This window comes from Ictalurus furcatus, chromosome 23 (assembly GCF_023375685.1).
Source record: "Ictalurus furcatus strain D&B chromosome 23, Billie_1.0, whole genome shotgun sequence".
Lineage (NCBI taxonomy): Eukaryota > Metazoa > Chordata > Actinopteri > Siluriformes > Ictaluridae > Ictalurus > Ictalurus furcatus.
Genome location: NC_071277.1, coordinates 1560001 through 1576568, shown reverse-complemented (window position 1 = coordinate 1576568; position 16568 = coordinate 1560001). Strand labels below are relative to the sequence as shown.

At 40.1% G+C, this 16568-nt stretch overlaps 1 protein-coding gene across 1 annotated transcript in view; it reads right to left on the bottom strand.

Moving 5' to 3' along the window:
- Positions 1 to 2225: 2225 nt before the first annotated feature.
- bcl2a (BCL2 apoptosis regulator a) overlaps positions 2226 to 16568 on the bottom strand; it is a 58956-nt gene continuing 44613 nt past the window's right edge. The window contains exon 2 of the mRNA XM_053611025.1: positions 2226 to 2366. Coding sequence (XP_053467000.1) covers positions 2232 to 2366 — 135 coding nt within the window. The 3' untranslated portion in view covers positions 2226 to 2231. The remainder of the gene's footprint in view (positions 2367 to 16568) is intronic.

The window sequence follows — 16568 nt, the reverse complement described above, 5'->3', positions numbered from 1 at the left end:
AAGCTTAACATTGCATTATGGCCACGTTTCTGTACCTTTAGAACATGACACACGAGTTCTGCCATTAAATTTGTTTGACTCGTTGATGACTTGCATTCTGGAGACAAATACTTATTGAGTCTTATGGAGTCATAAAATATATGGAGACATCAATTAGGCCTTTACATATTAAAATGAATGGTTACACCACTTAGATGAGATTAAATGACAATAAAACATTAACAAGTAAACATAATATTTTACTACACCATGATTGTCAACTGCCAGGGAAAACTATAGGTCCCTAGCCGAACGTGGCAGACAGATGTCTCAATGTCCTACAAATCCTCCACATGGAGAGCACTGGGATATCTGATACCGCTTAGGTTCTTTTCAGGATGAAAGCAGCAGCAGAAGCACACAGGTTCAGGTTGTCTAGTTTCAAACTAATTTCTTCAGCACAGGAGCACAAGAGGGCCCAAGCACTACTATGGTGGTTCTTCAGTGGCGCAATGGTAATTCAGCAGTCATGGTTCTGTACTTGCTGACTGGAAGGTCCAGAAAGTCGATGGTTCAAATTATAGGTCCGCCTCCATTGTCCAGGGGTGTCACATAATGTATGACTTTCTAATAATGTGAAAATAACGTATGGGCAAAAGAAATCTATAATAACAATAATAATAATAATAATAACAATAACAACAACAATAATAATAAATGATAGTAATAAATAATACTAATGTGCTGATATTATGATTATTATTTTAATTGTTATTCTTATTATCTTAATAATAATAATAATAATAATTATTATTATTATTATTATTATTATTACTACTACTACTACTACTCACTTTCTATTATGTCTTTCTGGGCCTTCTGCTGCCTGGGTGCCCACTATGCCAGGCTGAATGAAGCCTCTGTTGCAAGCTGGAGTCCCTCCACTGTACCTCACCTGCCCCCCCCCTTTCCCCCTATCCCCCTATCCCCCTCCCTGCCACACCTGGCTGACCCCAGCTGCCCTGCTTTATCTCTGGTTGCTGTAATGGGCTAAGAGATACCCACCTTTTCTGGCTAAGCTCTCTCTCAACACGATCTACTTATAATCACAAATACACACAGAAACACACACACACACACACACACACACACACACACACACACACACACACACACACACACACACACACACTCTTACATTGCTCTGTCTGGGTCCTACTTTTCTGCTGCTACCCCTTAAATAATCTTACATGATGGCTGTTGGCCTTCAAATGTTTTTTTTTTTGTTGTTTTTTTTTTTTTTTTTAAATAAAAAGGACATGAAATAAAAGCAAAGTGACACCAGATGAGATGAGAACAGTTAAATGTCTCTAGAGTCACACCATACACAGAGACAAGTATTATACATTCAGGTGTGGTATACCTCAGAACACAACTTTTAAGCTGTTGAAAGCAAGTGAAGTGAATGCTTAGGGGTTATCCAGCAAGGACAAACCCAGACACTCGCCAGCCAATCAAACAGACGAGCACGCCTAATGAGGAATGAGCAGCATCTGCTGCTTTTGAGAGGTACGCTGAGAAACGGTTGAGAAGGAGAAAGACACATAAAATAAAAAAAAAATAAAAAAAATAACACCCAACAATGTCCTACACAGGTGGTGCTTTTCCATGCTGAAAAGGCCATCATGCAAAAAAGTAGCTTGCCACTATGCATGCAGACAGTGGAGCATTCATAGCAGTCTCTTGTTTCAATTCATTTTTTTTTTTTTGCTTTTGCTTTCCAACTCCTACATTATACATATTTCATTCCATGCTACACACAAAGTAATAAAACCATAATAAGGATCAAACGTGGACATCTGGAACTGCAGGTTCATAGAAGTTCAAATGTAAATCATGTTCGCAATAAAATAACTAACTGTCATTTGTGTGTGCTTATATGGTCCATGAATATTGGAGTTGTACACTGTGTCTGCTGCATGTGTGTATGTGTAAATATATATTTGGATCTAGATCTATATATGGCAGTGATATTTATAGTACGTGTGTAGGAGCTACTCGTTTTTTGTTGTTTTTGTTTGTTTGTTTTTTTTTTTTTTTTTTATCATTGCATTTCTCCCACTCCAGTTTCAAGGACAGCTCCATAACATGGACAAAACAGCAGGGCAGTGCTACGCTGATAAAAAACCAAGTGCCTTCATAAGCCAGAGGAGAGACAGAGAAAGAAGGACAGGTGTTGATGTTGCAGATGATCACTTTTGAGAAAAAAGGGCGCCGATGGTGACTCCCGCTGCTCCCAATGCTGCCAGGCCAAAGACTGTCTTTAAATATGGCCAGGGGTGGAACATGGACGCTCTCTGATGACTGTAGAGCTCCACAAAGGCATCCTGGAAGACAAGAGGAAGAAATATGAGAAACAGAGTCAGCCTTTCAAACACAAGACATTCCAAAAACCTGTCTAGCACCTATGACAGTGTACAGTTGTACAAAATTAATGATCTACATATAAAGTCTAGTATCACCCAGAAAGGATGGGTTCCCTTTTTGTTGAAAGGTTGTTCCTCATGTTGTGTTAGACAGTTTTTCTTGCCGCTGTCAGCTCTGGCTTGTTCATTAGAAGTCTACATCTACATCTGGATTTCTGTAAAGCTGCTTTGTGACAATGTCTATTGTTCGAAGCGCTATAGAAATAAAAATGTAATGGAACCGATGGTTACATCCTATTCCCAAGCTTTTATATTCTATACATGTAGGGCATTTACTACAGATCACCATGGTGTGAAAGCCCTTTTCAGGGACTTCGGGATCTCTTTCCTCTTTGCGCCTTCCAGTTCTCACAATTTTATAAACCAGACACTTCACATCTGTGCAACCAGAATCCCCGCAGGCCACCATTCAGCCCAACAAAGATACAATGAGAGAAGGATGAAAACAGATGGAGGAATATAGATAGAGATTTCTAGAAAGTGTTACTTTAAATAAACTTACTAATATTTAAACAGAGAACAAATGTCAGACATGGCATAATATTACAATTTCTTTTTTTATTTTTGCTTCCGTTCTTTTTTTTTTTTCCGAGTTAAATAATACCCATAAGAACTAGGTGTTCTTATTCCTTACTCTGTCTTCTGTCCCCTCCCTCCTACCCACAGTGCATCTGTTGCTTCCCTGTACTGTAGCATTTCAGACAGGCTTGAAAAGCCACAAGGTAAAACCCAGAACAGTGCAGCCAAAACCCGCAGCATGTGTTGCGCTGCAGGCTGCTGCCGCTTTGCACCCAAAATATCACCACTTATCTGGCTGTTTGGCACGAGGAAATAGCCGAGTTCATCGTCCCTTCCTGTTCGCTGGACCATTTATAAGGAAATAATGAGCCTCTTTTCCCCAGAGAGGTGACTGAGAATTAATAGCAGGAGAACCCCTATTAAACAAAATTCCCAGAAAGAAAATGAATTATGCCTGGCCTGAGACAAAATGGCACTATTGCAGCAATATATTATTATAGATTTAGTGGATCTAGAGGACATGGCTCCTAGCAGTAGAGATGAGCTGAAGAGCCTCACTGACATTCTCTTTCTTAGGGTAAATGCACAGACAGTATACGATCCAATGTTGATCCTTGAATTATTATTTTTTAAATAAATAGCCCTAGTACCTTTAGACGCTCGCAATATATGCAGATAATTGGTTAGATAGTGCCTCTGGTGTCAGATATAGACTGCTCAGTAATAAGTCATCCATGCATGAATAGTGTAAAAATAAATGAGTTTGTTGATGCAAATATGGGGGAAGATTATTAACTGCTTATGCATACTGTATATGCGTGTCTGTTTATGCATGAGCATGTGTTCATCCCCTCCTTCAAGAACCTAGCGCAGTGTAAGGCACGCTGCCTAATAAGCAAAGTAGAGGTTTTATGACAGCCGGCACCAGAACATCCTCCTCCTGCCGGCCTCTAGATGGCACAGTGAGGTGCCGCCCTATGCCCTACTGTTTGGTTTGGATGAAACCATGTCTCATGGGCATTGGAATGGCCCATGGGGAGAGAAAGAGAAAGCTCAGAAGAAAAAGAAACAAAGCAGAGACGGGAGTGAGAGAGACAGGGCGAGAAACAGAGCAAAGGAACTAAAGAATCAAGATGGAGGGAGAAGCAGAACAGAGAAGGAAGGGGAAGAGACGAAACAAAGCAGAGTGAGAACAAGACAATGTGACAGAGAGAAAGAAAGAGGCAGAGAAAGAGAGACTGTATAAAGGAACAAATAGATAAGAGAGAAACGGAGTAGAGAGGGAGGGAGTGGGCGGGAGAGAGAAAGACTGCATTGCAGGCGTTCTGCACTTCATGCTGGGAGAAGGCTCAGGTACACACCCATTGGATCAAACTGTGCATGGGAGGATGAGACAGGTGGTCAGCTTTCGATGTGTGTAGGTGTACGGAGGCATCTCTATTTCTCTCGCACAAAAGGGTTTCGTGTATTCTCTTCAACAGTTTCTCCAAATGTGCTGATGCAATATTAAATAGTTGGCACCTTGTGAAAGACAGAGCGCTCAGCTTCTGTTTGCACTTGGCACAAAGCTCTATGTGAGGAAAAGGTCTAATGCACGAAGGAGCCATTTCACAAGACTGAACAAAATTAGGCAGAAGTACTCGACTTGCAGTGCTTTTAGAACTTTTCCACACTTTGTAGTGTTGGAATTGAAATGCACTATTGATTATATATCACAAATCTATGAAATAAATAAATAAATAACTAAAAACAAGCCCATAATATTATGTTATACCAGTTTTTTGCACCAATCGAAAAATAAGATTTTTATTTGTAAATAATTTTGCAAACTATATAGATTTTTCTTCCTCCACTCCAATACTATGGGACAGTTTGTGTAAATTCATGACCTATAATCACAAGTAAGTACATTTCACTTCCAGGTTTTAACACTACAAAACATTGCAAAGTTCAAAGGGGGTGAATACTTGTGCAAGCCACTGTAGGTGCTATTCTACAAAGCACACTATAAATGCACTGCACAACTGCTTCTTTAATCACATCTGGCACATACACATACACACATACACATCAACCTGTTTTAAATAGCCACAGAGTATTAAAGGCAGGCAGTAGGGCAGGTTTTACCAACTTATCCAACTAAACTTCCATTGACACCTAGCACCATCATCCTGTTGGGTCATCTTACACACGTCTACGCCAGCAGGTCATCAGCTGTGTCATTCATCAACATCACCTACAGTTAGCAAGGTCACACCCCAATCATCTAATGACTGTTAGCTATCAGCCCAGATGGATTGAGATCACAGTTTCTTCATCATGTGCTGCTGAGCCAGCAGAACGTATTTAACGATGACACAAGAGCCAGGCCTACAGTGTGTTTACACCACTAACAATGGCCACCAGCCTTGTTACACAGACAAAAACCATGCAGCGATCTTCCAAGATGCTTCCGTTACCATTTTCTATTTATACCTCACTGTTATCTGCGTTGTCTATCTCTTGACTGGCCACCTCACTTTCCTGGAGGTTATTAGCATCTCATTTACTCCATATACCTGGCTAAGCAATAAGGACAATTTTTTGTAGGTCCAACCAGAGAAAAGACTATAAGATAAGCACAAAATAGCACACTAACAAGAGATGGGGCACTCTGTACCATTTGAGATGTCATCCAGTGGCAGTACATGTGCCTTTTTTTTTTTTTTTTACAGGCATTTCTGCCTGTAGGTGTGATTATGGCCTGTGGCAGGCCCCAGAGCAGGAGAGGTGACAGGAATGAAGTGTCGATGTGTGTCCACATCCCTGTTTGCTCATGTCGTTTTTTTTCCACCTCGGTAAACATCCTCATTAGAGCTGCTTCCGCCCTGTGTTTGAACAGACTGCCTATGTTTGCCCAAGGCCACTGCTAATGGCCTCGGTAACGCAGCCTTGTCTCTGACCCTTTCAGCAACAGTGAAAGGTAGGGAAGGTGGGGCAGGGAGCACAGGGGGATGGTTAGTCACACTTCCATCACATGCTGTTCATAATGTTGAGCATATTGCTCCAGAGATCCAAATATTATTTATCGAATGAACTGTGGGAAAGTGCAACTCAAACAAGGTATTGGCAGATTGTGGACTTGATGTAGAACATGGCATGAAAAATAGCACTTGTGGGCTTGATTTAAACTATGAGGCCTATCTAAGAGGGATGGATTTCGGATATGAACCTCCTTGAAATATTTTATGATGGTTCCAAATGCTTATTTATGGGTGGTTAACATATACATACATTATATACATACACACATTATATATATATATATATACACACACACACACACACACACACACATACATACATACACACACATATATACATTTACAGTTTCTCCAGATTTAATCAACCCAGACACCAAATGAATAGGTCGCTTATTTTGTTTTAAAACACTTAATAGCCTACCACCTGCTATGATGAGAAACAGTATTGGAAGCTACTAACCAGATATCAAGGTGACCACCAGTGAAGTACTGGAGGTTGAAGGGTAAATCTGGACGGTTTTATGAGGTAAGATGTAATATTTCTCCTATTACTAGCATGTTATTTTAATCATTTTCAGTGAAACCTTCATAAAAGGTATTTTTTGTTTCCTATGCCCGTTAACATTATTAATATGGCTAGATTGGTTAGCAGCAGATTGTGCCTTAAATAATAAAATTACAAATTCTGTAAGCCCCACTGCTTCTGGCATCCACCCAAAAATGCAAGAGCACATCAGAATTACCATTTTAATTGTACAGATAATGCATGATATTATTTAGCATATTTTCTCATCCCTCCCTGAAATTAATTCCTGACTACACCACTGGCATGACAAATAGTGTTTTTAGGGGTGTAGTAAAAAAACATAAGGAATAGCTACTAAACTAAAAAGCAGGGGGGGGGGAGGAGAGGATTTACCAGTGTGAGGAAGTCTCACACGAGCCATCACAGCTTGTAGGCAAGATTATTTTCCAAGAGTTAAATTACATTCGTATATGGAGAATCAAAAGCAGCTCAAGCTCCCTGAGCTGAACTTTTTCCTCACAAATGACAGAATGCAGGAAAGTTCCCAAAAATCTGAATGACTGATAAAACAGGGGGATTTAATATACAGTTATGAAGCACACATTGTGTTGTTTCCATTGCCAAGTGATCTGTACCGTACCCAAGTGCCCATTTCTTATTGGTTTCCTTTTTTTTCTTCTTCAGATACCATGCATACTGAACAGTGACCTATGAGTGTAGCTAGAAATAGTGAAGACCATTCATGGGTCAAACGCAACTGTCACAGACCTGAGATACAGTACTGTGCAAAAGTCTTAGGCACCCTATTTCTTAGCATAAACTTTGTTATAGATTTTTATTTGATGACTTCTCCATTATCAAATCAATACAAAAAAAAACATTTTAGATTTCCAGCACAAAATTAAATGTTACAGAAAAATGTTTGTGTGTCAGTAAAGAAAGCAGCGTATTAAGTGGTAAGAGACACTTTTACAGACAAAAAACACAATGAAGGCTGCTGGGTTTTGTTGCAAAAATAAGAAGCAATTGCGAAAGTCAAAGTCTCCAGAAGAACCGTGGCTGGTTCTGCACGATGCTCAGTAAAACTTACAGCTCATTTCCTTATAAAACTGTACTAATTCTACCTGAAACGACTAATAAATGTTTTTAAGCAAATGGTCGTCACACCAAATATAAACTTTGTTTCATTTATTACTGTTTACTGCTCTTTACAGTATTTTTATTTATTTTTTTTTTATGTGGAAACATTTATTTTCATTATTTTTGAAGGCATCTTTGCTCTACAGCATTTCTTTGCATGTGCTTAGGACTACTGCACAGTACTGTATAGCTCTATTTACACTGGGATGAATCCCAAAATGCTTCCTATTTACTGTTTGATTACTACACAGGGTGTAATATGGTGGTGTATATTGTATGTAGGGTATATGCCTAGGTGGAACTACATTAAAACATCATCACACTTGGCTTAATTTGGGTGTGCATGCTGCTATTACAACTAACTTTGTGTGTCCCGTGCTCAAAATGTGCCTTGTGAAGAACACAAGCCACAACACCCCTTGTTTTTAGGATATTTACTGTAGCAGTACTCTCCTTGCTGTTAGGTGTGAAAAACATGTGAGGATATTACTTTCAGAGTGCCACACGACATATGGTCGCCTGTATTTGTGCTTTCAATTTCAAGGACTATAGCAACAAACTGCAGTCAGTTGAACGTAGAAGACTTTGATTCACCAAGCCAACTTTGTGAATGGCTGTTTGACTTAGAGATGCTCAGGGCTGTGCCCTTATAAGAAAGCAGAAGTACAGTGGCAGGTTTCAGTGTCAGTAAGGCTGTCATCACATCCTCCAAATTTCCTCACTGGGCACATGGCCAGGAGATGACCTCATGCCCCGCCCCCTCTGATAGCCAATCACACTCACCCTGGGGGTACAACTTCTTCGATCATCTCTTTTACAAATGAGCGCTTCTCAAAAAGCCAGTATGAAGTGTATTTTGGCACAGTTCACTAAAGAACATCTGCGGCCTGATTCGTGTGACTGGAATTGATGCTTCATCTCTTGAATCTTGCAGAAATATCATGCCAACTTACTTCCTCATTCCTTCACTTTGAGGAGCATATTTATGTTACTCACTCAAGCAGTTCAATGAGCCACTAGAGGAAGATGCTTGTATGCTATGACACACACAGAGCCTTTAAGGCACCTATATCTTACACTTAGAATACAGTTATTGACCTGCAAATGTATGGTGGGCATATGTAAATGTTTATGACATAACATAAACGCAAAATTCTGAATGTCTCCGTACTCATTTCCTGAGGTGAACAGAAAGAATTTATGGGTTTAGTGTGTTAAACATGGCCTTGGTCTTTGTTCCCTATGATACAATGAAGCAGGGGTAAGCTTAGGAGGCCACAGCTGGACAGAGACATAATTGCTTTTCTGTTACCCCCTCACTGCGCATAATAGGTCATTCAGGCTATCCATTGTCAAAACGTTGAATGAAATCAGATCACCACTGGCTAGGAATAGTGCCACTTGCACCCCCCTTCTCATTCCAAGATTATGTATATGGCATCTGTTGGTCACTTGGTCAACAAATGCAAAAGAACTGAATAAGGGAACTTAGCCAGCAACATGAAAGGATGATAAAACTACCACACATGCACAGGGACACATGTATACACATCTTACTGTATGAGAGTGGAAGCGATATGAAGCGTTTTAACATGACTATTTATTATATATAATTATCTGTAATTCATATTCCACATTTCTCCTTTTAATTGTAAACTTCTGCATATTTACCAAAAATAATGGAAATATATATTATCTTACTTCCTACTAATAATCTTCGAATACAGGTGCTGTAAAAAATTACCCGAAGGCTAGATTTGGTAGGCTATGGCAATCAATTTCATATAATGTTGACCATATTAGTATAATACTGTGCGTAACTGAACATTAATATATGCATTTAAATTAGGGCTGAAGAGTATGACTAAATTATATCACGATTATATCACTATTTTCTGCTACTGTCACGTGAAAAATTAAGTACACCCCATGGAAATTGTTGGAATTCTTGACATATTTGGACAAGCAAACATTTGATCATCTTTGGAAGAGTGCTTATTAATAAAGTTGATATACTTGAACAAAACCACAAGGAAAATGAGCTTTTTCGATCGTTTATTCAACAGAAATATCAACAGATGTGATATTCTTATATGGAAAAAGTAAGTACACACAGCCTTGACCTCAGAAACTAGTGTTGCCCCCTTTAGCAGAAATAACTTCTTGTAGGCAGGGCACGTTCGCCTCACACCTCCAGACCATTCCATAAACTTCTATTTCATCTTTTTGAGCCATTCCTTTATGGATTTGCTAGTGTGCTTAGGATCATTATCCTGTTGAAAGGTCCACTTTAAATGGCCTCACATTATATTCAAGCAATCTTTGATATGATGCAGAATTCATAGCTGAATCAATGAATGCAAGCTGTCCAGCCCCTGAGGCAGCGAAGCAACCCCAAACCATAACATTTCCACCACCGTGCTTCACAGTTGGTATGAGGTGCTTCTCCTGAAAAGCTGTCTTTGGTCTGCACCAAACACGTCTGCTGTTCGTGTGGCCAAACACCACACCTCAGTAGCAAAGGGAACACCAGTATAAATATAAGGAGTATAAATAAGACAGGTTCCACCCTGCACTCCCTAAGCAGGTTCTAATCACTGGCACCCCATCTTGAACACCTGATTCTAATTTTATGGATTTGAAGGTGTGATCAGTATAGGGGTGTACTTACTTTTTCCATGTGACTGGAATTTAAAAAAATAATTAATTGTGAAAATTACTACAAAATGTCAGTTTTATGTGTCATTTGATAGAGTGTAACACCTTTATTAATAGGTACTGTTTCAAAGAGGATCAAATGTTTGCTTGTCCAAATATGCCAAAAAAAAAAAAAAAAAAAGGCCAACAATTTCCATCGGGTGTACTTATTTTTTCACATGACTGTACATCATGGACATTTATATAACACACCCTGATTCACAGTAGTTGATAAGATGTTAACATTTTAGACTGGAATCTTTAAAATTGCAATGTTACAATTTGTAGAGTATTTTTATTTCATTTGTTTTCTTCTGTTGAATCATTTAAATCTGTAGACATGAAGTAAAAATATAAAACGTACAATGTCACTACTGTTTCACTGGCAGTTTGTTTGCATACTTATATATTGTGACAACTTTAACGTATTGCAGAAATATCTTTAAGTATCACGACATGCTATTTTTGTTATATTTAAACTGATTTAAATATATCGCCCCTGATTTAAATGCTTGCTTCATCATATATTACCAGACTATGGTTTGTGACGTTTCCTTCCACAAATCTCAACAATCTCTGCAGAAATACATTCACCACCTGTGATGGTCGGCACATCCACACCGCCGCATATTCATTACCAATGAGGCTCTAATTATGTATGACACTGTCACCATGGCCCTGCTCTTTGAACAGAATCTCATTTCTCACCAGGTTGGCGGTGAAGGAAACAGCTGACCCCTGTCTCTGATCAAGGTGACACGAGTAAGCGAACCGACAAGCTTAGCAGCAAGCCGATTGACACCCTAAACCCACATAATGTCCAGAGTAAAGTTTAAACCGAGCCCATGATGGCCATCAATGTGGAAGAAAAAAGCTCCCAAACACCTCCGTGGATCTAGTGGGAAATATCAGAAATGCAATTGTAGATAGGAACACATGAAGGAGAGGAACTGCACCTTGACCCTTTACTCTAATGTATCCTTAAAAGGTAATTGCTCTGTGTCCAACTCCCGGCATAATACAGTGCAACAAAGACAAAAGGCAGAGCCCTCAGCCTTCAGGCTTCCTTCATTGAACAGCATTATTCATGCGTCTCTCCCACTCTCAGTCCCCTCACAGCCACTATACATACTCTTTCATGCTCGGAGCCTGCAGCACATCTCGGTATTCAATTACCAGGTTATATCTGCCTAAATCCGCCACAAACAGAATAAACAGAACACTGGTGTTCAACTGTATATCTGAAGGCAACGTAAAAATGGGTTACAGGCTCAATAACGAGTGAAGCCGTCAAACTAGTTTAAAAATCATGCTCTATTTTAATTACTTAAAATATTTAATAGGCGTAGAGGGTAGTGTTGCTGTCTCATAGCTACAGAGTCCCCGGTTTGTTCCTGAGCTCATGTTACTGTCTGTGCTGAGTTTCCCATGTTCTCCTTGTGTGTCCATGTGGGTTTTCTGCAGGTTTTCCAGGATCCTCCCACCTTCCAGAAACATTCTGGTAAGTGGATAGGCTATGCTAAATCGTCCCTAAGTGTGACCAAGTATGCGAGCGTGTGCATGGTGCTTTGCAAAGGACTGACATCCCATCCATGGCGTATTCCCAACTAACACCCGGTCGCCCTGACCAGGATAAAGCAGATAATGAAGGTGAATGAGTGAATAAAAGAGTTAGTACCAGAACAAATTCATATACTACACCGAGTTTGTAAACCATGGAACACACACACACACACACACACACACACACAAGGAGGAATATGATAATTATATCTATTTACCAACAGTAATGATTTTGTTGCCAACTCATCCTCAGGCAATAGCAAACACATTTTCAGGCTGAATCCGAAATGGCTTTCCAATCACTATATATTTTCACTACATAGTAGAGTATACCATAAATGTGTTCTAGAAGCTACACTACTGTACAAGCTCAACAGAATATGATAATCAGCACTGGAGATTCTAGAGCCTATTTAGTCAGAGCTTTAGCCCCCTATTATTCATCCCGGTCTCATTAAAATGTTTTGTCAATCTTTCATTAAATATAATTCTGGAATCTGTTTTTCCCCAGCATACTTAACATCATCAGCGCTGCCGCATTAAGCAATCTACAAACTGTACCCAGACTCCTCCCGTTCATTTCACAATTTCTTGGTTCAAATCAAACCAAAGCATCTTACAATAATCATTGCTCAAGTCTTGAATCCACACGGTGTGTGCTGCCAGAGGATCGTCTCTACACTCACTGCTGACGGATGTTTATGGTGAGTTGAACATCATCTCCTTCATGAAGGCTTCATCTGATTGGCAGTTGCACAAGTTTTGCTGAACATTTGATGCGCACAGTGAACCAGAAGAGCTACAGGCGAAGTGGAGTTGCGTGGATGTTTCACAAGTAAGCTAGCCAGCAAAGATCTGGATTAGTGTTTGTAAAGTTAACAAAAAGCGTTGATTGACAAGGCTGTGTTCATTATTAATGCTGTATTTCTGCAGGTCACCCACAGAAAGAAAGAAGAAAAAAAAGACATTCAGCCCACCTCTGGCTAATATCATGATTACTTAGTCTACTATTTGCTTTAACATAGCTAGTAGTCAAAACAAGAGGCATAGGTAGTGGTCTGATCAGTGTATAAATACAGCACCTGTGTACATGTCAATGTTGAATATAACTGGTATTGCATGAAGACAGAGAAGGGCAGGATGAAAAGCCAGTTTCATCCGAGCCATTAGGTTTTTTGTCTTGTATTGTTTTTACTTAACTTTACAAATCATTCAATCTAAAAAAGTGTAAAAAAAAAAAAATTTAAATAAATAAAAAGTCAAAATGTCTCTTTGCTTGTGTGCAAACACAGAGCAGAGGGAGGGGGTGATATGAGAGAGAGCAGGATGGGGAGGCCACAAAACAAAAAAACAACAAAAAAAAAAAGCTCCCAACCAAGCTCCAGGTGAGAGGCAGTCAAGAGAAAATATCCAAAACTGTAAGAGGGAGCTTGTAAATTTGAGAGGGCTTGTCCTGATAAATACCAGCAGTGTGCCGTCTTTACTCTCCAACTGTCTCCAAGAACAGCTTTAAAACATTTTTGATTCCTTATTGTATTCCCTATTGCATTTGATCCCCCTTGCATACTGCATGAGAATGTTTTCCAGTTTGAGAGAAACCACCCATGTAGTGCTTTTGTTTTGGAGAACTGTATTTATGTTAATCAAGTTAAACCTCTCACATTTTTAACTTACCAAACCACCTGACTGCATATTTCCTGTGGAAAAGAGACATGATATACTGTACAAGCACACATAGAAACACACATAAACCCATACACGTGAACACACAAAACTGGCCTTGTCCTTTTCCTATTCAGCTGCAGAAATATTTCTATTACACCACTGTTTGCACAGAATACGTTCTTGCTGGGGTTTAAGCCCACAATGAAAGTCTAGAATTGCCCTTGAGATTTTCAGTAAGCGCTTTTTCATTGTCAGGGTTGCGGATCCAGAGCATGTCCAGGGAACACTGGGCATGAGGCTGCATTCCACCTGGGATGGGACACCAGTCTATCATAGTATACCACGCACACTCATTCACACACTCTTTCCCACTCGCATGTTTTTGCGAGTTGGGAGAAAACCAGACAACCTGGAAGAATCCTATACAGACACAAGAAGATCACGTGAAACTCCAAACCAACTCAGGAGCTGTGAGGTGGCAATACTACCTGCTGCACCACCCCTTCAGGACTTCAATATGTACCTGCTGGAAATGCATCACTTTCAGGATATATATATTGTTCATTTTTATTTGTACTAAGGAAATGTATACATGGTTTTTAAATAAATAAAAAAAGGACCTCAGGGGACTAAAAGCAGAACAAGAGATATGCATTCAAATGAGGATTTTTTTTGTGGTGGTGGTTTAATATGAAAATATTGTGTAGTTAGTAATCCTTGTATAGAATTATTTTTAAATAGATATGCAACCAGAACAGAAGTATGAGTAAATGTACGCCACAAACACTCCTCTAAAGTGCTGGGCACTTTTTTTCCCCCTCATTGACAAAGCACCAACAGAGACTAGACCAAAAACAACGATTACACAAAACCAGATTATGTACCACATGTACTCTACATGTACGCTTTTTCTTGTTCTTATTTTGCACGGGCTTTCTCTTCTTTCTCTCTCAGGAAATATCAAATCGATTTTTATTACCAGTTCCCCAGAACACCAATGTTTTCCCCATGGCACAGAGCACTTCCTACTGCGGCACCATACAAACATGCAGCTATGACACGCTATCCATTACAAACTGCTTAACAGGGATAAACATACTTCCTGCCTCATCTCATGGACCAAAGAGGACTCAATCCCACTGCAGGGCCTGTGGGGTTTCTGCAGAACTCCAGACTCCTTGGCTTCTACATCAAAGTGGGACCCACGTGCAGAAACACAGCCAAGAGCAGAGATATTGCTGGCAGTACGATCCATAATTTGTAGTACAATTGCATGTGTGTGACGAGATGAGGCCCTCTGAGGATCTAAAAGAACCACAAAAATCCCTGTAGTCTTGGTCCATCACTTCCTCTCTTCTTTCTCTTAAAAATTAGTCTTAGCTTCAGATGCACCACGCAAGGGATTATGTGATTTCTGATATTTTTTGTATACTTTTCTGGCCACAACCTTCAATCATTAAGGTTGCAATATGATTGGTTCTTCACGCTTCCACACATACATAAAGGAGTTCGTCTGTCGATTTCGACAAAGACCGAAGTTTTAATTTCTGCCTCCATTATGGAGAACACAAACTGGAACTCGACTTGCGGGTGAATTGGATTAAAGTGAGGAAGACTTGCACAGCATCGGCCGCACTCTCACTGCCCGCCATGATCCAGTGGCAAGACTGAGTCAAGACGACTGAAGATGGCCCACACACACAGGGCCACGGTGGGAATTGAACCCCCGACCCTGGAGGTGTGAGACGAACATGCTAACCACTAAGCCACCGTGTGCCCCCCACACACACACCCACCCACACACCCACCCACACACACACCCACCCACACACACACACACACCCACACACACACACACACACACACACACACACACACACACACACACACACACACACACACACACACACACACACACACACACCCACCCACCCACCCACACACACAGGTTGTGTTGGTTTACAGTATGAAAACTTTTTAACATTGTGCCAAAATTTGTTTTTCAACGCAAGATATAGATATAATCACTGTACTTAAAAAACGTTCACACAATCCTGTCATTAAAAGTTATTAAAGAGATTTGTGCGAGCAGTGAGCAAACAAGAAAACCTCACGTTCCCTGACGGGCTACTGGAAAACGTCTGTGGTTGGTCATCTGGCAGGTCAATCAGTTTGCCTCTTTCTCCCAGGGTAGGTGGTTCTTGGCCACATTTATTCACTAAACATACCAGACTCGTTAGCCAGTCTAGCTTGTGAGACTGGATTGTAAGGTCTGGATTTTAATATCTAAAACAGCCTTAATTCCTGTTATCTGTAGCGTCCAGGTTTGGCAATATACCCTGTAGGATGCTTTGTTTATTTCTTGCTTGACTGCATTTGTTTAACTGACACACAAACTAGACGTGTCCATCAGGGAACAGTTGACATCTAATGTATTTTATTTGTCGGATACTCTTCATCCTTCCTTTCTGTGTTCTTGTATGGTAACTTTCCAAATTGACTCTTTCAGGAAAAGCCTAGTGATCTCTTTTTGCAAAGCTTCCTGCACTCTAGGGAGACTTTAGGCACTGAAGCTAAACCCACTAAAGTTTTGTGATAGACAACATCCTTCTCTTTGTGAAAAGTTGCCATTTTGGATATCTTCTCATCATTGAAGAACATAACGTCATCATGACACCGTATCAGAAAATAAAACACTGCTATGAAACGACTGCTGACTTCAGCTGTTGTGATGTCCTGTTTTTATTTAAGTTGTTGCCCACATGCCTTAGTTGTATACACATTAGTTCTCAACTCTCAGTGTGAACCAAGTGAACTTCACTTTCCCAGGGTGCACTTATATCTGTGGTCTGCTAATTCAACCCTTCTGATGCTTCCAAACCCCACTGAATTAAAAAGGGGAAATAGCTGAGGCATTTTGACCTCTGTTTAGTAGAGGTCTCTGACACATTCCTAAAACTGGCTCTGGAG